Genomic DNA, 27,962 nt, shown 5'->3' with positions numbered 1-27,962 from the left:
GAATGGTACGCACATACAAGTTAGAGCAGCTGCGGTGCCATTTCTCTCAGATGCCTGGCTTACTGAGAGACTGAACGCTGTGGGAATTCACCATAATTTGCAGTTGCAATGCTTGTGCCAAATTTATAAATTGGAAGGTTCAGAAATGAGCTCCTCTCATTCAGAAAAGCCATGCCAATTACAGTTTGAGTTAAACTTTGCTGGGCAAAGTTTTTCTTCTTTATTTACCCATTTGAGGCACACCCTACCTTTCTCTAGAAGCTCAAAGCAAAGTATGTACCACTTCCTCCCCCATTAGCCATTCCCAACATTTTCTGCTACTCTTCCCCCTTTCAAAATTAATCGGGGAGGAGATTAACTAGCAACAGAGAAAACAGATTAACTAGCAGCAGATGATAGGCGGTTGATCTTTAAGTTCTTTCTCTGACCTTGGCAGCAAAGAGGAGGTTTATTCAGTTTTAATTTTCTGTTTGAATATACCAAGCCAGGAGGAAGCAACAGTTAAAAAGACTCAGCAGCATTTCTAAGAGCACAATGGAGGATCCAGAGCCATCGTGCCATCAGGAACAGTGAGAATTTTCTCTGCTTCCAGCTGATGCTCCTCCTAAATAGGTATATTACATGGAAGGCAGCAGGAGGGAAAGGGGGAATAGGATTTGATTTTTATTTTTTTGGGGTGAGATCTCATAAAATGCTTAGGAAAAAGAGGTTGTTGCTAGCCTTTATGGCAATCAATGACTGAAAAATTTATGCACCTGAATGAGCAATGTAAAATAAACTTTCTATAAATCCTTCAGCTACCTAAAAATACATCTTCAATCCTATGCTGTTGCATTAATGAGTATGTTCTCTTATATCATGTATATTTTGTAATATGACAGGTAATTAAAAAAAGGACTGCAATGCTACAGAGATTAAATGATTAAAGCATTCTGACTGACAAAAATAGTGCCCCAATTAATCAATCAGATTTCTTTTTTTTATTTTGTAAAAAAACAACGCAACGGTTGTACAAAAACTGCAGAATGCCATTTTATTATTTAAACCTCAGAGGAGGGCTGAAAGAAGGTGATGGAATTCTTTATTATAATCTCTTTTTTAATATACAGTTTTTAAATTTTTGTCAATTGCTTTATTTAGTTAACCAATTGAATCCTTTTATTGGAAAATGGCCCCTAAAAATTTATCTGAGAGTTCACTTTCTGAGTGGAGAAAGAGCTTGTGAGATGATTCAGGAGGAGTGTGGGGGGGGGGGTGTAACTTAATTTTTGGGATAATGGTAGAGGGTTACAGTAGACAAGGCAAGGATAAAAACTGGTTGTACTGATATCATACCTAAGAACAAGGCTAATTTTTTTCTTTTTCATTTTCTTTCTTTGGTACTTCTTGGATGGGGCTGGGATTGTTCTTTGCTGTTTAAATGTTAATTGTACTGCAGCTTTGATGCCTGTTTACTGAAAACAATGAATCATGACCAAACTATACAGAAGGTTTCAAGGACTACAAATCAAGTGGCTTCCAGGGTAGCAGCAAAAGTGCTGGACTTCAGCTGGAGAGATGGGAATTAAAATCCCATCTCAGCCCCAGAGCCCAAGGACTGTCTCTGGCAAATCAGCATTACAAAGATGGAAAAAATAAGAATGCATGTGACATGCAGCCCTGGGCTAGTTTATTTATTTATTTAATTAGATTTTTATACTGCCCTTCTCCCGAAGGACTCAGGGAGGTTTACAGCCAGATAAAACAGAACAACAGAATAAATACAAGATAAAATAATATTTAAAAAACTTATTCAATTTGGCCCAGATTAAAATATATTTAAAACAATAAAACCCACTAAAAATTGAAAACCATATAAAATCTAAAATTCTATGCCAGTCCTGCGCGAATAAATAAATATGTCTTCAGCTCGCGGCGAAAGGTTCGAAGGTCAGGAAGTTGGCGGAATCCTGTGGGAAGTTCATTCCAGAGGGTGGGAGCCCCCACAGAGAAGGCCCTTCCCCTGGGGGTTGCCAGCCAGCCGACATTGCATTGTAGTTGAGGAGGGACAAGATATTTTAATGATAATAACAAACTTCAGTCACCAAACAGGGAAACTGTTCTGTAAACATCACTGGGAAGTACCCTTTCAGGTAAATTCCTGAAGTTTATTCATTTGTTTTTATACCTATTCACGTCTTTATGTATCTAGGTGGTTTCATTTTCAAGCTAAACTGCAGTTAAGTATGATATCTGGAGATGCATGAACATGAGAAGTAGTATATATATTTTTAAATAAAGAAATTTAATATTGACCCAAACATAGTGATTCAAGACAACCATGGATTGGTGAAAATTGGGAACAGCAACATTTGGAGAGCTGTATATTTTTCATCTCTTAATATTCAGAATGACAATGAGAGTTTCAGTATTGAAAAATTTTTCCTCTGATTATTTCTCCTACCTAGAAATGTTGCTACTGACAAAATATAATTTATTAACAGTCATTTCTTACTAATCCTTATTTCCCACCCACCCCCAGCCCCCAATCACACTAGGATCAAGCTTTAAAGGGAATGCCATTTCATCATAGGCTCAACTGAGACTAGTGGTGCCCAAAGTGCAGGATGCTTTTTTTCAACCAAGTAATTCTTCTAAGGTAAACTGAATTTTTGATGTCTGATTTCAAAAATCTCTCTGTGTTGTGTATGTGTATGTTAAGGAAGAAGGATTGGACATTATTATTTAGATGGAAAACCATTAGGAAATAATGGAGCTGCAGGATTGACTGGGAATTTAAAAAAAATTCCTGGAAGACAGTGCCAAAACCATTTCCAAATTGTTTGCCATCAAAATTATATGGACATATCCAGTAGTGGGATTCAAGTAATTTTACAACCGGTTCTCTGCCCTAATGATTTCTTCCAAACACCAGTTTACCAAACTGCTCAGAAAGTTAACAACCGGTTCTCCCGAAGTGATGCGAACTGGCTGAATCCCACCACTGGACATATCCATGAAGCTGACAAGAATTAAACACAAGTTGACAGAGGCTTTTACATTTCCTTTTTCTCTTTCCAGTTTTCCTCTCAAACTCCCTGCTGCACATATCACCTAATTATATACTTTTGGTTTTCCTTGTTTTCTTTCTTGGGAACTGCCATTTCCTAAGCTAGGAAACCCATCACTGCCTATTAATTTTCCTTTCTTAATATTTTCAACAACTGATTTTGTTTCCCTCAAGACACTGTTATTGCTCTCTCCTTTAAAGCATATTCTAATAATTGTGGCATTCCTACAAGTGCGATCTGATCAGCTTTTGCCTATTCACTTGCCCACTGCATTTCTGAAATTAATTCATTGGAACCTCCTACTCTTTACAGTACATCCCCAAGTATTCTAGAGCTCTTAACCATTGTTTCAGACCTTAATACTGTCTTGCTTTCTTCTTTGCCTTAGTTCCACTTTGTTGTGATTGCACTCATGATTCCCCTCCAATCAGCTTCTTGGTTTTTTCTTTTGACCTCCCTGTCTTAGGGCAAACTCTCCAATGAACTGCCTTATGTATTACTGCTCTCATCAAAATCTATTCTGTCTCCCCTTGATCATCATATCCTTTTCAAAACTGCAACGACCGGAATTCAAAACATTTTCCCGTGTTTCGTTACTTTTCTTTTCTAATGATATCCATCCTATTGATCCCATGATAGACATGCTCCAATTTTCAAGCTTAAGCACACATAACTAAAATAATGAATATCATTTCTTTAATTACTTTGCTCCTCCAGTCCTTTTTCCTCTCCTCCAGTGTGTTAAATGTTCAATTTGAAACTCCTTGGGATTTATATTCTTTTATTCTCCAAACCACACATGTGTGACCCTTTTTAAGCTGGACCTTCACTTGACCTCCAAGTGGTATGCTGGGGGAATGCATAAAGAACTGGTGGAGCTAGCATAAAACTAAATCTGATTTGGTTTCAATGTAATTAAAGTTAATATATTTCATATTCTTCTCCCTTCTGACTCATCTGAAAGTACAATTTCTGGTAATTTCAGGAGGAGGTCTGCAGTAAAGCCTGGTGTTAATCTCTAAGCGCCAGGCATAATGATGCTAATTCCATAATTTTAAAGATGACAAATTAATGTGATATACTGTAATTGGGATATGTTTTCATATGCTAAAGCATCAGGTGCAGGTTCTGTTCATATGAAGCAGCCTTATATAGTGTCAGATGAATCTATCTCTGGGTTATATTGGTCATGTTTCGTAGCACTAACCCAGGCATGTCCAACCCACAGTCCATGGATGCAATGTGTAATGTGGACCATGGGCTGTGGGTTGGACATGTAATGTGGCTCCACAAGATTATAAACTTGTGTGAGACAACCAGGCTGAGGCCGAGGCTGTGTCAAATGCATCATCAATTTGGAATACCTATGGCCTCAGAAGAGATGCAATTCTAGCCCCCTGTTGACACCAATTCTCCTTGACCATTAGTAGTTCAGATGCTTGTGTAAAGATAGTATGAAATAAGCTTGTAGTACTTTTGAACTCATCTGGTTTCTGACTTCTTGCATCTGACAAAACCTATCATTACGTGACTTATACACATTAACTATATTATATATATATTTACATGTGGCCCAGGATAATTCCTCTTTACTCAATGTGGCCCAGCCAAACCAAAAAGTTGGACAACCATGGTCTAACCTGACCAGCAGGGATTCCTTACAGACATTCTCACTCTTGCTACCCAGGTCAAAAATGGAACCTGAGAGCATATCTATGCAAAAGAGCCACTTTCTCAGTAACCTACAGGAACTCTTCTAAATCACAACTGTATTGCTAAATATTGTTATTTTTTATATGAGTAACGCTATCCTGCAGCTTTCTAAAGAATTGATGTACGTCTGCCATCTCTAAAGTCAAGCATATGGATCGTTCAACATTTTAGAACAATTTTTCTTTACACTGCAGCTGAAAGGAAGGCTCTTCTACAAAGTGGGAAGGTGGAAGAAAGAAGTCACGAGGGGGAAAAATCCCCCATCATTTAAAAGGTAAGTGCTGAAAGTAATGGAATTTTGGGCAAGTTATGAATTTTAAACCACTTCCAGAAGCTATGCTGTTTACAGCTGGATATGAGCTGTTCCTGGCAGAATACGAATAAGGGGGGCATTGGAGTACTGCTTTGAGTCTTTTTTTTTTTTTTGCTTATTTTCAGTTTCTTTCTATGACTTTGTTTTTTGAAATTCTGGTAACAAATTAAACTCTTTTGAACATTTGAAGAAAACAGTGGGGAAATATCAAGCTTTACAAAAGGAGCAATTGAAGTGCCAGAGTATTGTAAAAGAGATGATATAAGGTACACAATTTTCATCCTCCACAGACAATATGTTCTTTTATTTCTGTTTCCCAAACCAGTAAAAGTATTTATCAGTTTCTTGTTCTTTTGTCATCTTGCTTTTTAATGTTTTTGAATTTGATTGGCTATACTGCAGTTTTTCTACATTATATTCCCAATGTAACTGGTAATTTAGTTGGATCATAATCCCAAGAATAATCTCAAGAATCCCACTCATCACAAAACATATTATATGCAAGAGGAGCTGCAGAGTTGGTGATCAGAAGGGAGGAATGAAAAAATAGATAGCAGTTTTAAAAACAATTTCTAACTCCCTTGTGAGTTGATAATATTCACATTAAATACTGAGTGCCAATGCTTCTGGAAAGAAATGCCAAATAATCTTGGTCAGACTATTTGTCCATGCAGCCCAAGGATCAACCCCTGATTCTTCTACCTAGAAATATCAGGATTTGACTCTTTATTTGCAATCTATCATAGTTTTGCCTTTTGTTTATTTTCTAATGATGGTGGAAGGTGATTTTATAAAGGTATTTGGGCAAAGGGAGTGGCACATACTAGCAATCCACATCCATGAAACTTTTAATCTGAGCTGTCAACAACATTACTGTGCAGTTGGCATCATGATACAGACAAAGAAGCTTTACTCCAAGATGGCGACTACCTATCCTGCCCAAAGAGCTTAAGTGACCATTGTAGTAATAGTAAGCTATGCTAGTTTATTGCTTGGCAAGATTGCTCCCGAGTTTTCTACCTAGCTAGGAAAAAAATGAGATACAAACTAAATAATCAACAAACAATCAGAAAGGAACATTGCTGATTACAAGAATGTCATTTTAACAAAATAGTGAGTTAAGAAGAGACCGTAGGCCATATATCATGAGCTGCCTGTTTAACAGCTCCGTTACAAATTCCAATCAATATTAGCTTCTTTTGCTTAAATTTGTAGGAAAAAAATATCCTGGATAGAAAATCGACACATGCCCACATGAACATTTTTGCATTGTATTCTATCTGTTCTTTCCCCCAAATCATCATTTTAATCATCATTTTCTATTCCTTCTACCACAATGATGTTGGCTTGGAGCAATTGTTGACCTTTTCATCCCATCCTCTGTGTTATAAATAAGCTGGCTTGAAAACGTTTAGGCTTACCTATCAGAGAAGTCAGTGATGAGTAGGAGCTGACTCTCCTCATCTTGTCAATCGTCTCGAAAGACAAGATATATTCTTCATTTTCAGGGCTGCCCAAGGTGCTGCTGGCACTGCTGCTGGTGCTCAGATTCCCAGGGGAAAATGCAACAGAGCTTCCAGCTGTTGAATAACAATAAGGATGCAGACACTGAACAAAACACTTATTCAAGGACTACACTCAATAAAGTATGAGTTGCATATGGAAATTTGAGGGAGACGGGATATACTTGGTTTTGCAGTAGTATCTATTAGCCACATGCAGAAATCCTAGTGACTGTGATGTGGCATTAGTTCCACCATTTAGTCACCAGGCTCCATCTCTCTGAGGCTTAGCCTGCTCTAAATAAGTTTTATTTTAGAAGTTAACATACTGGTTCTGCCTCTATTCTTGAAAAGTCAAAAAATAATATTTCAGAAGGGGTGTCATATCAACTTGTTTCTCTGTGTCATATAATATATGCATAATTTTGTATTTATTTATTTTGTCATGCTTATGTAGTGTATATTGGAGTTGGTGACCCTTTGAGAGCTGTATACAATAAAATTTCATTTTAATATATGCTGATCAGTGTACATTCAAAGTGGCAATAAAGTTATTCTAACTCTAACTAACTAACTAACTAACTAACTATCTATCTAACTAACATAATGGAGAAACAGAAGATCATAACCACTGTTAATTTAAATACTAAAACATATCTGAGAGCAGAAATTAGCAGAAATATGCAACTTTGTAATATGGAAATATTTTGGGGATGCATGAATGATTTGGGAGTCCTGCCAGATACATGTTTTTCTGTAAAAAAGCGGGAAAAGATATGAAGAAAAATTAAAGTAATGGAATTCAGGGAATAATAGGTAGGGGAGATTTGCTGGTTCATGTCCCTCCATCAAGGAACTGGCTATTATGATTATGTCCTGAAAGCTACATGTGAAAAGAAACTCATAAAAAGAGGGATTTTTTTTTCATCTCTTTTTTCAGGGCCGCAGCTATTTGTTTTCTCTGAAAAACTAACTATGGCTTGAAGAACCTTTGGGATATGGTAGCATCACGACTTGCTTCTGGATAAGGGAATATACAAGGTGGTCCTCGATTTATGACCACAATTGAGCCCAAAATTTCCATTGCTAAGCAAAACAGTTGTTAAGTGAGTTTTGCCCCATTTTATGACCTTTCTTGCTGTAGTTGTTCAGTGAATCACTGCAGTTGTTATGTTAACAACATGGGTTGTTACATGAATCTGGCTTCCCCATTGACTTTTGCTTGTCAGAAGGTCACAAAAAATGATCACATGATCTTGGGAGTCTGCAATCATCATAAATACATGCCAGTTGCCAAGCATCCAAATTTTGAGCATGTGAACATGGGGCTGCTGCAATGGTCATAAGTGTGAAAAATGGTCGCAGGTTACTTTTTTTCAGTGCCATTGTGACTTCAAACTGTAACTAAATGAATGGTTGTAAGTTGAGGACTGTCTGTAACTGAAAATCAGATGAAGATATTATATATGTATGCAAATTTGTTATAGCAAGATTTTTTTTCTTTTTTCTTTCATTTTTCCTCTTTCAGCACTCGTTTTGGGAGAGGCACAGGGACTAGAGTCAACAGGACAAATATATCACTTTTGCCAAGATATATACTTCTGGTCATGATTTTCAGGATCTGATCCCATGTCATGCTATTTACAAATAGTAATTAGAGACACTATCCACTTTTAACTGTGCCATTTCTGCACACATGGTATAAAGTTATATAAATATATATATTTTTTAAAAAATGAAAAGGTATCTTACATTCTTCATTCAAACTGAGATTCTGCAAAGATTTATTCAAGTTCCTTGCTGTAGTGACTGCTCGAATATTTCCATAGGAACTGACAGAACGGAGTTTTGGAGTACATGGATTATCTCGGACTGGAGTCAGACTTCCACCCTCTATGGAGGCAATAGGAATATTTATTCCCGCAAAATAGTAAACAAGTAACAGTTTCAAGTAAGTTAATGATAGCCACTGCTGCCCCTTAGGCAAAGGTTTATTATTTATTTATTCAATTTATTTGACACCTGTCTAGTATCGAAATGACTCTGGATGGCAGTTGGCTTCCCTGTATCTTTTACAGTCCAGAGTTGCCTCGAACTGGGAGATGGGTGGCATACAAATTTAATATATTCAAAAATGTATTTTCTAGGCCAGGGGTGTCAAATTCAATGCCCGTGGGATGCTTAGATCTGGCCCACAGGGCTGCCCTGGAAACAGCAAAGGACCGGCCCACAGTCCCTCTGCCATTGAAAATTGAGCTCTGGAGGGCCAGTGCCCCCCCCCGGCACTGTTTTTGCTGGCAGAGGGCTGCAGGAGGCCATTGCAGCCAAAAACGGGGCCTGAGGGGGCACACGTGGCCCTCCCGAGCTCCGTTTTCGATGGCAGAGGGCTAGCAAAACAAAATAAAAATAAAAAAAGGAGGAACTTTTGCATTTGAGCATGCAAGAAGAGATAGGAAAGGAGAAAGGGAAAGAAAAAAGTGTCAGAAAGAAACTGACAGACAAAGAAAAAGAAGGACAGATGCAAAGAGAGCAAGGAAGAAAAAATAAGGAAAGAGGGGAAGTTAGAAGAAAGGAGAATGAAGAGGGAAGGAAATAGAAGAAAAGGAAGGAAGGAAGGAAGGAAGGAAGGAAGGAAGGAAGGAAGGAAGGAAGGAAGGAAGGAAATTATAAGAGTGAGGGAGGGTCTGAGGGAAGCCCTGCCTTAGCACTTGGCCACCACAGGTGCTCCCAACACGAGTGACTTCGAGCTGGTCACACCCACCATGACTATGCCTACCCTGCCCCCCCCCAAAGTCAAATCCTTATGCGGCCCTCAATGAAATCGAGTTTGATACCCCTGTTCTAGGCAATGTACAAATAGGTAACAAATCAAGGAACAAATCAGCTTAGGTAAACAAACAGTAAACAATGGCTTAATCAAGGAACTAGCAGAAGAAGAAAACAAGACTCCCATCAACACTGACAGGGCAAGCCTCTATGTATAAACTATATATATAAACAGACAGCAAACCCTACTCCCTTCTGGCACTGAAGAGTAACAGTGGCACAGTAGAGTAATAAAATGTCTACAAGAAAACAACCAAACTCAGAGAGCATGAAGGACTCCACAAGCAACAAATTGAAAGGCTAGACTGCTTCTCTTTTTTCCTTTTAACAAATGTTCTAGTTTAGTATTAATGGGACAAATGTTCTAATTTAGTATCAATGGGACAATCAGTGGGATTTCTCAGAAGTAACATTTTAAAACTGAGATACTATTTCAATTTCCTGATTTAAAGTAGAGGAAAATGTACAGACTGCTACCATGCAAGAACTGCTAGTTATGAGACTTACATGACAGCCCCCAAACAAAGCTGACCTCATTTGAGTTCAGCAAGGTATCACTACTGAAGTGCGAGTCTGGATATTACAATAAAACAGCAAACAAAAAAAGCTTAATGATCTTTTTCCTGCCTAAATATTTTCCCAAAGAATTGCATTATATTATGACTGCTTGCAATTTTTATTTTTTATCTCATTTTTCTCCAAAACTTAGTCTTAGTTGGCTATAAAAAAGCTTTTATAATGCACACCAAAGACAGCTTCTTGTGCATTTTATTTATAACCATTTACTTCCTATACAAATTATGCTGGTCTATGTTTCCACTTTTTAAAATGCCCCCCCCCCCCAATTTAAGGCACAGTAGCTATTAAAGTACACATTTTATTTATAGGGTACATATAAACTGTTTCAAACAAATTTACTCCTAGAGCATATAATTTCATAACCTTCTAATTTGGATTTAAAGAAAAATACAGTAAATCAGAAGTAAAATTTATAAAGCACATAAATAAATTGGGACTTTAAACCAAAGAATCTAATCACTGTGCAGAAAAACAGTCACAACATCCTGCCCTCAAGGCTTAATAGAACAACTAAGTTTTTAGACTTTCTGAAATTTAGGAGGGAAGAGACTATTTTAATATTTTTGGGGGAGGCATTATTCCGCAGAGGAGTACAGAGGGAATGAAAAACAGGAAGCTTTTATCTAAATAAACCAACTCTCCCCCCCCCAAACAAATCTTTCAACACAAATCAAATGCATTAGGAGAAAGGACAGAAGAAACACATAAAATCCCAGTCCGAATGTGGGCTTTTCCCCACTTGCACCTAAACATCTGGCTGTCTTCTTCAATGGCCAGCAAGGCCAAAATGCCATATAAAGACAAACAACAGAAGGATCTGCTCTGCTGCTGAGGGTATTCTTTGGCTGTTTCTTATCACAGTTGCCTTCTGCAGGAATCATGAGAGAAGTTGCTTGTTTTCTTGTTTTCCTTTTCGTTCTGCATCTTCTTTTTCTTTGATGCTATAAGATTGTAAAGCTAAAAACCCAGGGACTGAGTTTTTGCTTTAAAATATTATTATGTAAGCCGTTCTAGGAGCTTCTTAAACTGATCAGCAGGGTATAAATGCTTTACATAAAAAAAAAGCTAAACTGCTGGTGTTACATATGAATTAGCATAATGCTAGGGGAGTTCAAGCACTTCAAACAAATTGAATTTTATTTTTTATCTTGTTTTCCAACAGAATTGGCATTTTTGTCACTTTTAGACCTCAGATAACCTAATAGGATTCAAGAAAATGGGAGAAGGAAACAATATTTTTTTTCAGTTTCCTGTTAAAAAATATAGCTCACAGAATCGACTTCTAAAACCCTGTACTTCCAAAGAAGATGATAGAGTACCTGGAGCAGCAGGTGAGGGCAATGCATAGTTCTTCTCTTCTTCCATAAACTGTAAGGCAACTGTGCAGAAATTGGTTTCATATTGAACCACATGGTGACTCAGTGCCACAACTAACTCCTGTTGAGAAACAAAGATGAAAAATAGATCTCTGAAACCCCAGAAGTTAACCCCAAGAATGTTCCATCCCTGGAGAGCTGTTACCAAGTGCCTGGTAAATAACTTGAAGTACATAACACAGGATGTTCTATCAGTAACACTGAAGTTATAGGAACGTTTACTGTAATACTTTCATTATCATAGTTAGCTAAAGCAATAATCACTGGAAGCTTTAACTAAAACTAAATCTAATGTCAGGCTCAAAAAATGACATCATTTTTTTACTCCATCTTCAGTTTGGGGCACTGCTTTGACAAGCCAGACAGCATGTACAGGATAGTAATCAAAATGATAAACCGCCTGGAAGGACAAAAAAGAATTAGGAAGAACAGTTAAAGACATTGTGTACAGTTAGCTTGGAGAAGACTGCAGGAAGACATGATGCATAGCTCAGAGTTATTTCAGAAGACAGTACCAGAAATGATAGATTTAAACTATAAGGAAGTAAATTTTGGCAGGACATCATGACAGATCTAATGGCAAGACTTGCCCAAAAATGGAACCGCTTGGAAGGTAGTGGACTCTCCTTCCCTGGAGTTGTTTAAGCAAAACTGGATGGCCATCTGCTTGGGATGTTAAGAGTAACGATTTCTAGCAATAGGCAGGGAATTAGTGTAAATGATTTTCAAAGTCCCTTCCAACCCTTTACTTTCTGGCAAAGATTTTAAATTTAGAAAATGAAAACTATCTATCCCATCTAGCTAAAGAGAGAAAATCTGTCCTAAGCTTGCTTAGACTACAATGTCACAATCACCCTGTCTATCTATAAATATAACAGGAATGGAGGAAGAGCAGAAAGCATATTCTTCTACAAAAGATGGGTTCTGTTGTGGACACTGTTTGTTTTTCTACTGTTCAATCGCGTCCAAATCTTTGAGACTGCCTGGACTTGTCCCTGCAGTTTTCTTGGCAAGGTTTTTCAGAAGTGGTTTGCTATTGCTTCCTTCCTAGGGCTGAGAGAGAGTGACTGGTCCAAAGTCACCGAACTGGGTTTGTGCCTAATGCAACTCATGGACTGATGCCTTAACCATTACACCAAACTGGCTCTTAACGTTATATAATCTTTTACAAATAAATTCCAAACTCCATACAGATTCCAATGTAAAAGATTCCAGTGTAAAAGTCTCTTACAAATTGTATCATTCCTTGGGAAACACCTATGATAGACTTTTAATTTGGAAAATAATATCCTCACTTATTGCTAAAATAATATTTGACCTCTTTGGATTGTTTATAGAATGATCCCTACACACATGGAATAGGCTTTCACACTGTATAAAGCCAAAGTTCAGTTAAACAAGGTTTCAAGCAATGGACTAAGCCAATAAGCATTGTGTTCAACCACAATGGATGACTTCCCATAACATGCTAAACCCAAACCAAACCTTTACCTTATCAGGATTAAGTACAGTGTATGAATCCATACATGAAAAACATTACATTAACACTGGTCATGCACATATCTGGTCCCTCTGTCCTGGAATAAATAAGCACAAATATTATCTATCAGTTAATTGAGGGATCTTGTTTCAGAAAAACTTTAGGAATATCAATTTGGACACTATGTTATTTGCATACAAACATTTCATTTGTTTATTTGTATCCTACCTTTATTAGTTTTACAAATAGCGCAAAGCAGCGAACATACCTAACACGCCTTCCTCCTCCTATTTTCTCCACAATAACAATCCTGTGGAGGTGGGTTGGGCTGAGGGAAAATGACTAGCCCAAAGTTACATAGTTGGCTTTCATGGCTAAGGTGGGATTTGAACTTACCATCTCCCACTTTCTAACCTGGTGCCTTAGTAATTCCAAAATAGTATCAAGGATGCAAATATCATGCTAGGAGAATCAGCTCCAGGTTTCAGCTATCACTGAGACTCTGATTGGAAACTGTTAGGTTATTTTATTTAAGCAGCCATGTTACAGGTTTTGAAGGAAAGCAAAGAGAAACTTTATGTATCAGCTTGAATTTAACATTTTTATACCAGACTTAAGATTTCCGGATTCAACAATATTTCTCAGCTTTTACAACAATGCATTGGGCTGTTCCTGTTTACTTCTGAAGAGCACATACATTTCCTTCCTTGAAAACAGCTGACAGCAATGCTTAGCCAATATATTCTCTTTTGCTTTAGTGTAGTTGAAAGCTTTTTGTTAGCATCAAAAAAAAAAAAGGCAAGAAAACCAAGTCCCTAGAAATCAGCATTCTGACAAAATTAATACCCATCTGTCACCTCAAGTGAGAATGAGGGCACTTTTTATATGCTGCTTGGTGAAACATTGATTTTCCTTCACTTTGGCATAAGGATCCGAAGAAAGTAGGAACATTTGACTCCAAAATGTATTATTTGCAACAAAAAGCTTTTTATTCTTGGTCAGGCTACTCTCTTTATTATTTGATTCAAACCAGTATTGTCAAACTGACGTACTGTCCTAGAAATATTGAATAGGAAGAGATGAAATTACAGCATTCTTTTCCTATCCATAGATAATTTTATCCATTAAAATATAATTTACCACACTGCCATTTTAGTTTAGGCTGAGGATAACCTGCCTTATTAAAAAAGGCAATTATTTTCTGGAACTACGAGATGATGAAACTAGGAAACTGGCAATTGGAAATCTTAAAAATCTCAGATTTATTTTCTTGACATGTCTATCTATAACGAATTAAGAAAAATGACAGCCATAAAGAAAGGTCAGAAACATATCCTTGCATTTTATTTACAGATCTACTACTAAGGCATCAGGCTAGCAACTGAGAGACTGAGTTCTAGTTCCGCCTTAGGAATAAAACCAGCTGGATGACCATGGATCGTCACTTTCTGTCAGCCCCAGGAAGGAGCCAACAGCAAATTATTTCTGGAAAACTTTCCCAAGAAAATAGCAGGGACTTGTCTAGGCAGTCTCTGAAAATCAGATATGATTGAATGGAAGGGAAAAAAATCATATAGAAAAGCCAGCTAGAAAAGATCAAAAATAGTTTGCTTATAATATACTAATACCCAGCAGGTCATTCTGGGTACTTTATATATCAGTGCTATCAAGTGATTAATATGCTACTTTTCTGTAAAAGGAAATCAGAGCAGACCAAGATCAGTTTATTAAATCATTCTTCTATCCTTGCCCCCCACTGCCAGGTTAAGGAGAGCTCTTTCTTGAATGAAGTTGTCCTCTTTCATTCCTGCATTGCCCTATTCTTTCTTTTTTTCTTCTAAAGGACTGCCATAAATTTCTGTTTCTAGTAGAAAATATTATTTCATATTTATTGTCACAGATTGTAGTACAAGACTATGCTATGCAAACAGTGATCAACCGAAAAGCTTTTCAGAGACAGAACCCATCTCCGAAAAGAGGAATGAAAATTTCTGCAAACTTAGTTCTGAAAGCATAGAACAAGACAGAAATCTCCTCCTCCTCCTCCTCCTCCTCCTCCTCCTCCTCCTCCTCCTCCTCCTCCTCCTCCTCCTCCTCCTCCTCCTCCTCCTCCCTGTTGTTGTTGTCGTGGTTTAAACAGAGGAGCTCCAGATAAAAGTAGTGATATACAGCATAACAGCTTGCTGCTGACAATTACCACTTCTCTTTGGCAATCAGCAGCATACTTTCCAACGGTGAATATTTTGCCAGGTCTAAAATTATCCTTTTTAAATACCCAGTTTTTCATTATTTTGTTATACAATGGCCCTTTTCTATTTCAAAAAGGGTTTTTCACACTGAAATACCACATTGATAACAACCCAACTGGGTGCAAAGAACTATCAGGTCAGACAAGAAATAGCAGCTCATGTTTTAGAATGACGGCCCACTGGAGGTGTGATAGCAAAATGGTAGCTATATCCCTATAGCTCCACCCAACGTGTCTTTTGCAGCAAGTGCTTTCTATCTTAACTCTGTGAGTTGAGCTTCTTTTTAAAAAAAAATTAGGCTGAAAACACAAAGCCAAGTGCAAAAAAATGACACTTTTGGAAGCTCCCAGGGAAGAAAGAGGCAAAATAATCTGCACCACCTGACTTGCCATTCAGAGAAATCACTGATGAAGCACAGCCAATAAACCCTTAAGAAGTACAGAAAATTAGATGACAGAGGTAGCCATCCAACAGCTGAAATCCCGGGAGAGGGCCTTAGGCATTAACTCCCTTTTTACCCACTTCTCATGAGTTAGCAGAATAAAGAAAAATAAATGTCAGCTCCAATTTCTCTTGTGTTAGAAGAAGAATCTTATCTGAAAGAACTGACAAGTTGGGAAAAAGGCACCTGCTCATAGATAAGCACCTTCAGTTACCAGGGATTAACACTGAAAAGGAGGAGGAATTGGAGGGGGAGAGAGGGGCAGCTTTTAAAACCCCACAGTACTTTTCCCTAGTAAAAAACAAGCTAAAATCTCCTTTCCAAGCTCTTAACTGCTATAAAGAATTGCCAATCTCTCTTTGACTTTGGTGCAGTCTGTAGAGCCCTCTCATTTTCCATGGAAATTAGGTATCAATCCTATAAGCTAGAATCAAATCACCTAGAACTCATAATAAGGACTGGTATCGGAGGGAAAAAAAGTCTCAGTAAACAAAAATATTCAGAATGTTATGCACAGTTACTCCTCATTTAGCAACCTAAATGATCCTCAACGTTCCTGTCATCCCAGCATTCCCATGGTCAAATGATCGAGATCTGGGTGCTGGGCAAGTGGCTTGCACTTAAGAAAGTTACAGCGTTCCGTGGTCACAAGCTCTCTGCTGTGATCTTCCCTGCTGGCTTCCCCAAAGCAAAGTCAGTGGGGAAGCCAGCAGGAAAAGTTGCAAATTGCTCAAGTAAGTTGCTCACACCCTCCATCCCCTGGCAGCAGCCACCCCCTGCCCCATTGTGCTTGGGTCATGTCTTGGGGGCCACCGCTGTACTCTTCCCCCACAGGACAGCAGCTATCCTTGTTCCTGCCATGTTTGTACTTTGTCAGCCACCCACAGACCCTTCCCCACATAGCAGACCCTTCCTCACATAGCACTTACCAGCTAAATGGTCTGCTTACAAGCTACCTGGGACTTGTTTGATGATCCTTGCTTGACAGGGGAATAGAGAGTGCTGGGAACTCTAACTAACTGCCTAACTGATGTGGCCCTGTGACATCATATTTTACAACTGCATCACTTATTTAGCAACAGAAATTCCAGTCTCAATTACTGTTGTTAACTGAGGAGTATCTGTATTTAAAACTAATAACGCCATGATACTAGCATCTGTCCCTCCTACCCCTTTGCTATACCTTTCGGACCATGGGGCTTCCATCATTAATGAGCTGGGCCAGCATCATGGCAACGTTGTGATCTATTGTAGTGGAATGATCTGTCCGCTCAGCAGAATTGCCTACAAAAGTGCCAAGGGCAAAGACTGCTGCACAGCGAACCTACAAGAGAAAGAGAAGAAAGAGAATAACAAATCACAAGAGTCTTTGCAAAGAATAGGCCAAATCAGATTTTCTACTGAAAAATGCAGATGTCAATCACACATACTTGGGCAAAGAGATATTCAGGCTGGAAACTCGTTCAAAAAATTTAAACATGTACTCAATGCAATCTAATAAGTAACAGGAAATGCTAATTGATTAAAGAGCTCTCCACATCTATTTGCACATTTGTTAATTTGCTGCTGCTACTTGAAGCGTTAGAAGTACTTAAAAAGCATATTTGGTTTTTCCACTAAAACAAATGCTTTACAATGAACGTCTTTATCTTCTAAACAAACAACGAATGATTAGATTTATCAATTAAAATCAATACAATTAATAAACTGAGCCAGATTGCAATCCTACTGCAGGAAGTCCTCTAAACAAGTCACTAAGCAAAGCGATTCCTAAGTGAAACCATGTCTGTGCTTATGACCTTACTTCTGCTTCCCTTTGCTTTACAGACCTACAAAGATCATACATGTGAGAACTGGTCGTATGATTACTTTTTCATCACTGTCATAACTGTGAACGGTCACTAAATGAAGCAGTCGCTAAGCAAGGACCACCTATGGTCAAGCTTAACCAAAAGCTTTTTAAAAAGTTGCGTGTTGGCTCTTTTTAATATCTCAATGGTTATCTGGCAAAAAACAGCGGGTGGCTCCTCCTTTTAGGCAACCGCTGAAGCAGCTCTGTAATACAGTGAAGCTCATGAAGGCAGCTAATCAGAACAGGGTCTCCTTGCTGGAAGAGATTTGTTTTGAAACCCAGAAGATTACCTCAGGTATTGAATCGGAGAGAAGGCTGTAGAGCTTTTCATGAGCGCTGTCCCTCACGCCGCACCACCTTGCAGAGTCAAAATTCTGCCAGATGCGGCCCAAGCAAATAGCCACCCACTGGCGCAGCAGAGGGTGTGGATCATTCAGCTGCTCCAGGCAAATGGCAATCAAGTTCCCTTGGAGGCAAGCTTCCTGCAAGAAAGGGCCTTCATGATATCGCAATCCATTTCTTGCCAGTATATAAATCTTAAGTCCAAGATATTCCCAAGGGAAATGAGGCAGAAATGCCCGGCCTTAAATCAGTGCTGTCTAAACTTTTTTTAATTCAAGGTTACTGAGTCAAGCCTCACTTTTTCTTCACTTGTACTCACCTGTCCTGTGTTGTAGTTGTTGACAATCACTGCCAAGATGAAAGCTGTCATCGTTCTGTGTTCGGCCTTAACATATAGACACAAGAATATTTTTATTCATGAATCTTGGATAAAGCAATACAGGAATGCTTTAGGCAAAAGCTTTAAAAGAGAAACAGCATCTTTTACAAAGATTTGCGCTGCTGGAGGACTCCAGGAAATTGTAAACTTAATATACAAATTATGTTATTTAACTGAACAGGAAAATGGTCATGACACCAAACCAATCCTTTTCAGATGGTGATATGGGTGCCCTCTGATAGAATTAATTCTACTTCAAGATTGAAGTTTTGTAATGTGATGTCAGACAGTGCTGTTTGAAAATACGAATATCAACAATCATAAAGTTAATATAGGCAATACACAGTACAAGCACAGGAATGTGTCAAAATAAGAAGCCTATATACGTCTATAATAGTATGGGAATTTTCTACTAACTCTATATTCGTGCATGTCAAATAGGCAACAATAGTATTGCTTTGTGCTTCAAATGCTGTTAAAGAACCATACAAAACATTTTCCAAGATCACTTGAAAGATTGGAAATTATTTTTTCTATAATTTTTCAACGTTACATATTATTAAAAAATATATAAGGAAGGAACTGGGGCCCACTGATTTCATAGAAGAAACTGCAATTTACAGAAAAAGTGGGATTCTTAGCACAATTATTTTTCTCAACAGACTGCATTTATAGGCAGTGCTCTCTTAACAGCCATTCATCAGCAACTGTTTGAAGTTGTGATGGTGCTGAATCAGTGGTAGTTATGCCTGGTCTTTAAAGGTCCAGCTGCTGCAGTGCCCCACGATCATGTTCTCCTGCTCTGCTTGAACTGCTTCCGCTTGTACTCCCCTCACCTCTGCCTTTTTGACTGCCCTGCATCTGCTGCCTATCCCTGTTACTGCCAAAAGAGCAGAGAAGGGAAGAGCCAGGCAGATGGGAGGAGTTGAAGCAGAGGCAGTTCGTTTCAGGCAGGAGAAAAACAAGGTTTGGCTTAATGGATTCATGTTCCTGATCTAGTGACTGCAACCAGGACTGCCTCAATTGCTGTCGCTAAGTAGTGTGATCATGTGACATTTTGCTTAACAACTGCTTCACTTAATGACAGGAATTCTGGTCCCAGATAGGCATCTATGGAGATTCTCAGTCCTCCAGGTCATGGTTGTCCCAAAGGAGCTTTTTCATAAGGCAACTGGACTTTCTGTTTTTCCTTGAAGACATTTCGCTTCTCATCCAAGAAGCTTCTTCAGTTCTGAAGAACCAAATTTCAGTTCTGAAGAAGCTTATTGGACAAGAAGCAAAATGTCTTCAAGGAAAAAGAAAATCCAGTTGCCTTTTGGAAAAGCACCTTTGAGTCCCACATAGGGTTGAAAAGTGAGTACTGTCTGTATATCTATTCTTATACAGTAACTTTTTCACATGGAACTTCAGGTCTGCTGTGGCCTTATTCACAAAGATCCAAATAGTTTAATTGAAGAAAAATAAGTAAAATGTATTGCTCCTTGTGAAATATAGTATCTTTTATTCCAACATTGCTGTAAGAACGTAAGAGGAGCAGACCAAAGACTAACCTGTTTTCCAACCTCAAACAAGTTATCTCGATCCAAAATCAGGGGATGAAGGCAACAGCCTCTCCATATTCTAGCATAAGGCATTCAAAAGCTGTTGGAAGCTGATGTTTCATTTTGTTCTGATGGACAGACTACAGCCTATTCACATGTTATTTCCATGTAGCTAATGGCAGAAGAAAGGTACTACTATGTTGGTATGTTGCTCCTTGAGATTGAGCATGAAGAGCTGAATAGGAAAATTTACTTCTGAGCTGCAGTTCTTATATTGGGGGCCCATCTAATAGAATTGTGCATACTGTATAAATGTTTCAGGAGAAATGCTTCAGACTTCATGAAAACATAGTACTTTCCCACTATTCATGAAAAAAGATCCAGTTGCTTTAGGAAATATATTAATTTTAAGGAACCACAGAAGCCTGAAAAAAGTAGGTCTGTTACAATCAATAGTAGAGAAGTACTATATTTGTGCAAGGTCTGGATCATTTTCAAGGCATGCACAACCCAGTGTCAAAATTAAGACAACTCTGATAACACAAAGGAATCTCACTGGAAAGCGGTTGGATATTAATAGACTGTCCTATTCCCATCAGGGTGCTCAGCAGAGGAAGTCAGGGAAATGAAGTTAGCATAACAGCACTATCTCAGATAACTTCCTTTTGAATAGGGCATGAATAGCCCATCTAGCCAGTAATTTAATTAACAAACAAATAAGAAACACACTATCACAATGTTTTATATTAATTAACTCACTAAGATTAATTCAGTCATATTGCATGAAGAATCATTTTCCCATGAATATCCTGAATATCCTGAATCCTGTCAATATTTTTAATAGCTTAAGGAGAGGGAAAAAGTTATATTTACTTTTTTCGCTGCTGTTATTCAACAAAGCCTACTGCATATTAGAATTGCGTAAGAACTCTTACCGTCTACAAAACCTCATTAAGTCAGTTACACGTGAGCCAAGACACAACACATAAGTTGTAAACAGATGGATGGGAGGGAGGGAGGGGAAGCAATGGAAAGGAAAGGGGATTGATTACTTAATCTTACCGGCATATAAGGATCTGCCAAAACAGAAAGGAAATATTTGTGACCATTGTCCTTCACAAGGTCAGCTTGGCATGACTAAAAAACAAGATTGAGGGTGAGGAAAGAGAAGAAAGAACAGTTAAATTCAATAATCTGAAAAAAAAACTTCTTCTAAGCCTTCAGATGATTTATGAATATTTCATGTCATAGTAATTTTTCTCCTTCAAATTCAATTTTCAATTGATCTGAGAAACAAAATAGCAGAAGTAAGCTTCTTCTGCCAGGACATCAGCCAAGAAATCTTGGTTAAGATTTATATCATGGAAGCAAAGGACATCTGCTCCATGCCCAAGGCCCACAGGCAGCTTTGTTTGCTTGGAGAGTCCTTTGAAGTAATTACCAGCAAACTTTACCGTTAAGGAACAGTACATCTTTTGTTCATTCAGTCTGTACAATGAACTAGGAGTAGAGTCATTGGTAAGCCAGGTGTAGCGAGGGAAAAAAACTTCTTCCATAATAGGAAACTTTATTATTTTTCTCTAACTGATAAAATCTAAGGGTTCCTCTGGTTCATCTTTTGTAAAATCTATGTTCATTAAGACATAAAAAGCCTAGAGAAGTGGGAACGAACTTAACGACTGACATACTTTTTCTTTCAACAGTTACCCTGGGTGACTCCTTTGGCGCTCGCATCTTTCCCCCCCCCTATCGTCTGGATAAAATCAAGTCTCCTCGATGTATGCAGTTACAAGTCAAAACCATATACATTCTTTTAACATGATTATTATCTGCATAAATCACCAATCCTCCTTTCTTTCTTTTAATGAAATTGCTCAGGCTGTATTTTCTTGAGCTTAGATAGAGATGGGAGATAAGAGACATCACAAGCACCCTAGCACACACGCTCACAAAGGCATTGATTTTGCTTTCATTTTTTTTTTTTGAACGGGGGAGGACGGGAAACAAAAACGGGGGAGGGGAGAAATGAGTGTAAAGAGGTGCTGAAGAAATAAAACACTGCTTTACTGCTGCTCTGTTCTTGGTAATATCTAATCGATGTGGATGAATACAGTTACTGAGGCACAACAGAGGTTTCTTTATATGAAGGTCTGTATACGACAACGAGGCAGAGTAACCTCCATATCATAGTTCTGCTGTACGGCTTCAAAGGGGGGAGTGAGTGGTGCCACTGCTGCAGTCCTTTAGGTCAATTCAAATCATTTAATATGCAACATAAGTTTATTTTTTTCCCCTCCACCCAGAATTGTTAATATTATTTTATATTATATATCTCCTTTTGTTTATCTTAGTTCTGTATGTTGCAATGAAAAAAAAGGATGCTCTGTAAACAAGCAAACAAGCTTTTCAGGAGCTCTGATTCTTAAGGGAAGGAAATCAGAAGAGGGCTAAAATCTATAACAGAAAGTCCTGAGAGTCATATATGAAAAACAACAGATGGAAAGACATTCAAAGTATTAAACTGGGACCTGATGCCAGAGCATAAATGAATTGGGGGGGGGAAAAAAACAAAGGCAAAGTTTGTACTTCATCTGTTTAATGTTTTACGGAAAAGCTGCAGCAATGGCAGGGAAAAAATAGTTATCAAACTATTGTATTGCTGATGAAGCTTTAAAAAACTATAATACAAGGGTAAAAAAAGCAGACAGAGAACATGGGCTCTGAGATAAGAGTGAAGAAGAAACTAATCTTATTAGCCAGAGCTGGGGAGGGTTTGAGGGACAGGCATATAAGTCTTTTAAATGTTGAAGATTCTGAATATTCCTTTCTACTGTTGATACTAATTAGGATTGTTGGGAATTCTAGCAATACCTGGAGGGCTTTGTTTCTCCTTCTCTGAATTACAGCTTTAATTACAAGATTAAGACTACCGTGTTTCCCCAAAAATAAGATAGGGTCTTATTTTCTTTTGACACCCCCCCCCCATATAAGGGCTTGGTCTTATTATCGGGGAGTCTTATTATTTTGGGGGTGCAGGAGGTGACGAGTGTGGGACTGGATGTCCCATCGCTGCCGTTGCCTCCCCTCCATGCTCTTCGCACTGGCTGAGCGGCCCAACATGTCCCACCCCACCCCAATGGCAACAGCTGCTTCCCTTCCCTGACATCTCTTTATCAAGAGGGGTGGCAGGTGGGGCAGGGGAGAAGCGAAATGCATGGAGCAAGACATGGATTTCCTTGCCATCTCTTCTTTCCCCCTCACCGGGATGACAGGGCTCCTGCCCCTTGCTCAGCCACCCGCCCCCTTTAGAGATGCAATTTGGGGGTGGCAGGTAGGGCAGGTGAGACATGGGATCAATCAAACTTCTCGAATTCTTGAGAAGGTTTTCGTTTCCCTGGACACAATGGCAAGGAAAGCGACGGAGCTTGAAAGGAAAGACCTGCGTCCCGCTTCTCGCCCGCCCCACCTGCCACCCCCAAATTTCATCCCTACAGGGGGCGGGTGGCTAAGCAAGGGGTAGGAGTCATGCCATGCCCGGCGAGGGGGAGGGAGAAGAGATGGCAAAGGGAGCCACATCTCACGCCATGCATCTTGCTTCTCCCCTGCCCCACCTGCCACCTCTCTCGATAAAGAGACAGCGGGGAAGGGAAGCAGCCAGGTTGCTGTTGCCATCGAGGTGGGATGGGATGTGTTGGGCCTCTCGGCCAGCATGAAGAACAGGGAGGGGAGGGCATGTCCCCCTCCCCCCCTCCAGCCTCCCCTCCTCAACTCATTTTGGTTGCGTGGCAAGCAACCAGAGGAAATAGTGGGACCAGCTGCACATGTGTGTAAGTAGTTGGTGGGGGGGGCTTATTTTACGGGGGTGGCTTATATTATCCCATGCGCTTAAAAGCCTGATTAGGCTTATTATCTGGACAAGTCTTATTTTTGGGGAAACACAGTAGAAAAACCTCAGAACAGGAAGTAATTGTCACAGAGTAGGAACTATTAAAGAAATAAACCAAAATATCTCTCCAGGAGCATGCCTGATAGCCTTATCAAAATTCAAGTTCAGTTGCTTAAATTTTATGGAATACAACACACACACACACACACACACACACACACACACACACACACACACACACACTAACATATACCCCAGGTTGTCAAGAGAGAAACAACCAAAATAATACAGCCCTAATGAAAAATATATTCTAAAACTCTCCAAATACTCTCTAAATATAGACAAATACTGTCTAAACAAATACTCAGAATTAATTCATCTGAAGCATATATTAAATGTGTATGTGTGTTAAATATAGGACCTTCATCTTTACTTCATGTTAGATCGCTGCTTTATTCTGCAAAAATTCTACTTATACTCAAATTTTAAATTTATTACAATTATATTATTATCAGGAATATGTGTATACCATTCTAGGGCCTGATGGTGGTAGAGAAACTGTAGAAATGAACTCATTAAAAAGGAATACATCCCATGGGATAGACCACATATTGGGATGTTGCAATTTAGGGGCCATTCACACATGAATAAGCAGCTATGCATGGGTCACTCTGAATGGCTACCTCTGAAGTTTGCTGAATGAAGAAAGACATATAGTGTATGTACAGCTGTTTCCTCCATAGATTAAATTTCTATTTGCCATTTTGTGGGGACTACATGGTAAACTGCAGCATGTGGAATAGCTTGCCACATGGAATAATCACTATTGGGAACAAATCACAGCAGCATCTGCATGAGTCTTTACTTGTATCAATCCTACATCAGTCTGTATGTTAGGAGTTAACATAATAAAAGTCTGATGATATGGATCTGAAAAAAAATTCTTACAGCACCAAAAAGCATATTAACAAATTGAGAACAGGTTAATATCTTTGATAGTATATCCAAACCTACCTCTTTTATTTTCTCCCCAGCTTAGTGGATGTTTGTTCTTTATGAATTTATTAGAGCTAATGTAGAGGTAATAGTAATTGTTGCATAGGAATGGGGGAAACACACATATTAGTCCCCTCAGCCATGGGATCAGGGGTGAAATGCTCCCGGTTCAGACCGGATTGCCTGATCCTATAGCGATGGCGGTGGGTGCTTCAGAGAACTGGTAGCAAAAATCCCTGCCCACCCCCCATGCCCAGCTGAGCCGCACAATCATCAGAGGTTGTTTTTTTTTTTACTTTTAAATGCATTTTTTCTTCGGCCGAAAAAATGCTTTTAAAAGTAAAAAAAAAAAAGTTGGCCATCCCCACCCAGTCACATTACCCCTCCCCCCACCAAACCATGCCCACAGAACTGGTAGTAACAAATTTTACATTTTGCCACTGCATGGGATGGCTTTAGACCAGCAGTCCCCAACCTTTCTGGTCTGGCAGCCTGGTGTGAAGGGGGAGAGGGAATGATTCTGTGAGTGTGTTGTGCATAGTTCCATTTGTGTGACTGGCAGGTGCATGCCCCCACTGCTCACAAGAGGGGAGTTTCGTGTGTGAGTGCAAGTGCCCCTGATTGCACGAGGGGGGTTCCTCTTGCGTGGCCGCCACTCATGCAAGGGAAGCTGCATGCAAACACACTTCTGAACAGGCTGTGGCCCAGTAGCAGGCCACAGCCTGGGGGGGTGGGGACCCCTGCTTTAGACTAATTAATCTCACTTAACGTACCTCACAGAGTTGTTTTGGGGAAAAATGTAGGGAGGGGGAGAGACATACACATTGCCTAAGCTCCTATAGAAAAGCCAAAGTATATATGTAGTCCTTGATTTATGACCAAAATGAGCCCAAAATATCATTGCTAAGCAAGGCAGTTATTTAAATGAATTTTGCTGCATTTTACATTCAACCTTTCTTGCTATATTTGATAAGTGAATCACTGCAGTTAAGTTAGTAACATGGTTATTAAGTAAATCTGGCTTCCCCATTGACACTGCTTCTCAGAAGGTTGCAAAAGATGATCATGTGATCCCTTCAACCATCATAAATACATGCCAGTTGTCAAGCATCTTTATTTTGATCACATGACCATTGGTCATAAGTGTGAAAAATGGTCAAAAGTCACTATATTCAGGGCTGTTGTAACTTGGAACGGTCACTAAACTAATGGTTGTCAGTCGAGGACTACCTGCAAATCAAATAACTAACGAAACGTCTATTGAGATTCTCAGTCATCCAGGTCATGGTTGTCCCAAAAGTGCTTTTTCAAAAAGCAACTGGACTTTCTTTGTTTTTTCCTTGAAGAAGTTTTGCTTCTCATCCAGGAAGTGTCGTCAGTTCTTCGGTGAAATGTCTTCAAGAAAAAACAAAGAAAGTCCAGTTGCCTTTTGAAAAAGCACCTTTGAGATAACTAAACAGGGTTATAAATTGCTTGCCAGTTAGAGTTTGGTTGCCATCTGTAACTGGAATGGTCCTCCTGGGAATCCGGAAGCAGGGCACATTGAAAGCAGAGCAGAAATTCTTCAAATCTTTCAGTTCTCCACGGAAACACCATCAACTGTTTTGTTAGTGTTTAATAATGAGGATGGAACATACTCTTGTTTTTCCATGAGGAAAAATTTCCCTTGGAAGTGAACTTTCCTCACATTTCCCATGAGATGAGAATTAAATAAACAAGAATGCAACAGCCTAATTTATACCTCCAAGAATTCCCACTGTCAACTGTTTCCTGAGACACCCTGTATTATCACCTCGGCTCAGGCTTTGGGGATGACATATTAAGGCCAGAAAAAGAGGACAAATGAATATAAACACAGATATATTTATATAAAAAGCAAAAGTTACATTCCAAAGAAAGTTGACTTGAATCTTCCTTTTGGATAATACATATTATTATTATTATTATTATTATTATTATTATTATTATTATTATTATTATTATTATTATTATTATTATTATTATTTCATATCAAATGATCTAAGTGCCAAAGCCCACTGCAACTACATTGCAAAAAAGGCTTTAAGAGTTGTAAACCTAATCTTGCGTAGCTTCTTCTCCAAAAACACTACACTACTAACCAGAGCATATAAAACATTCTTGAATACAGCTCGACTGTCTGGAACCCATACCACATTTCTGACACCAATACAATTGAACGTGTCCAGAAATATTTTACAAGAAGAGTTCTCCGCTCATCTAAATACAACAAAATACCTTATGCCACCAGACTTGAAATCCTGGGATTAGAAAATTTAGAACTACGCCGCCTTCGACATGATCTGAGTTTAGCTCATAAAATCATCTATTACAATGTCCTTCCTGTCGAAGACTACTTCAGCTTCAATTGCAACAATACACGAGCACACAATAGATTTAAGCTTAATGTTAACTGCTCCAATCTTGATTGCAGAAAATATGACTTCAGTAACAGAGTTGTTAATGCTTGGAATAAACTACCAGACTCTGTGGTCACTTCCCAAAATCTCCAAAGCTTCAACCAAAAACTGTCTACTATTGACCTCACCCCATTTCTAAGAGGTCTGTAAGGGGCGTGCATAAGAGCACAGCGTGCCTTCCGTTCCTGCCCTATTGTTTCCTTTCGTTATATCCAATTAATATAATTATTACATACTCATACTTATATATATACTTATATATTGTATAGTTATTACATGCTTATGCTTATATATACTGTGTGAGAAAAATAAATAAATAAATAAAAATAATAAATAAAATAATAGGCAGTTCAGGAGCAGTGCCAATGCATTTTTAATATGTAATAAGGCATAAAGAAAGGTAGGACAAAACTGTCAAAAGACAGAAGCTAAGAAAGATACAAATGAAGAAGAATACAATATTCCATTGCTGAGGTAATTAATGATGCCTATTACAGAGAGCTACGAAAGAAAGTTGAGCTTTTTGCCCTGAGAGACTTAGGGTTGAAATGACTATTTATGTTTGGATTCTTTTTAACAGTGTTGCACATCAGTTACTAATTGGTAAGGAAAGGAGATCAGTGGTGAAATCCAATTTTTTTTACTACCGGTTTTGTGAGCGTGGCTTGGTGGGTGTAATGTGGCTTGGTGGGCATGGTAGGGGAAGGATACTGCAAAATCTCCATTCCCACCCCACTCCAGGGGAAGGATACTGCAAAATCCCCATTTCCTCCACACTCCTGGGGGAAGGATATTGCAAAATCTCCATTCCCACCCCACTCTGGGGCCAGCCAGAGATGGTATTTGCTGGTTTTCCGAACTACTCAAAATTTCCGCCACCGGTTCTCCAGAACCTGTCAGCACCTGCTGGATTTCACTCCTGAAGTTTCCTAACAGAATCACAAGGCCTCATGTCATCTGAAAAAAGATGGCTCTGCTATGGAAGCCTATGCTCTAAG

The 27,962-nt window shown here is 38.8% G+C and overlaps 1 protein-coding gene and 1 long non-coding RNA gene across 3 annotated transcripts in view; one reads left to right on the top strand and one right to left on the bottom strand.

Annotated features, from left to right (window-relative positions):
• The window catches only part of RPTOR (regulatory associated protein of MTOR complex 1), a 478,109-nt gene that overhangs the window by 98,508 nt on the left and 351,639 nt on the right, over positions 1 to 27,962 (bottom strand). The window contains exons 14-20 of the mRNA XM_058165601.1: positions 20,707 to 20,781; positions 18,044 to 18,109; positions 17,673 to 17,864; positions 16,714 to 16,854; positions 11,303 to 11,420; positions 8,331 to 8,471; positions 6,498 to 6,656 (exon numbers count right to left, since the gene is read on the bottom strand). Coding sequence (XP_058021584.1) covers positions 6,498 to 6,656; positions 8,331 to 8,471; positions 11,303 to 11,420; positions 16,714 to 16,854; positions 17,673 to 17,864; positions 18,044 to 18,109; positions 20,707 to 20,781 — 892 coding nt within the window. The remainder of the gene's footprint in view (positions 1 to 6,497; positions 6,657 to 8,330; positions 8,472 to 11,302; positions 11,421 to 16,713; positions 16,855 to 17,672; positions 17,865 to 18,043; positions 18,110 to 20,706; positions 20,782 to 27,962) is intronic.
• Positions 30 to 21,707, top strand: LOC131189502 (uncharacterized). 2 transcript variants are annotated; one of them, XR_009153060.1, is made up of 7 exons: positions 30 to 612; positions 2,522 to 2,638; positions 4,958 to 5,037; positions 7,519 to 7,684; positions 8,408 to 8,529; positions 11,146 to 11,314; positions 21,348 to 21,707. It is a non-coding gene; the product is annotated as an uncharacterized LOC131189502 (long non-coding RNA). The 2 variants fall into 2 exon arrangements; XR_009153059.1 differs by lacking the exon at positions 7,519 to 7,684.

This window comes from Ahaetulla prasina, chromosome 2, assembly GCF_028640845.1.
Source record: "Ahaetulla prasina isolate Xishuangbanna chromosome 2, ASM2864084v1, whole genome shotgun sequence".
Taxonomy (NCBI): domain Eukaryota; kingdom Metazoa; phylum Chordata; class Lepidosauria; order Squamata; family Colubridae; genus Ahaetulla; species Ahaetulla prasina.
The sequence above is the reverse complement of the archived record's forward strand: the minus strand, read 5'-3'. Positions and strand labels throughout refer to the sequence as shown.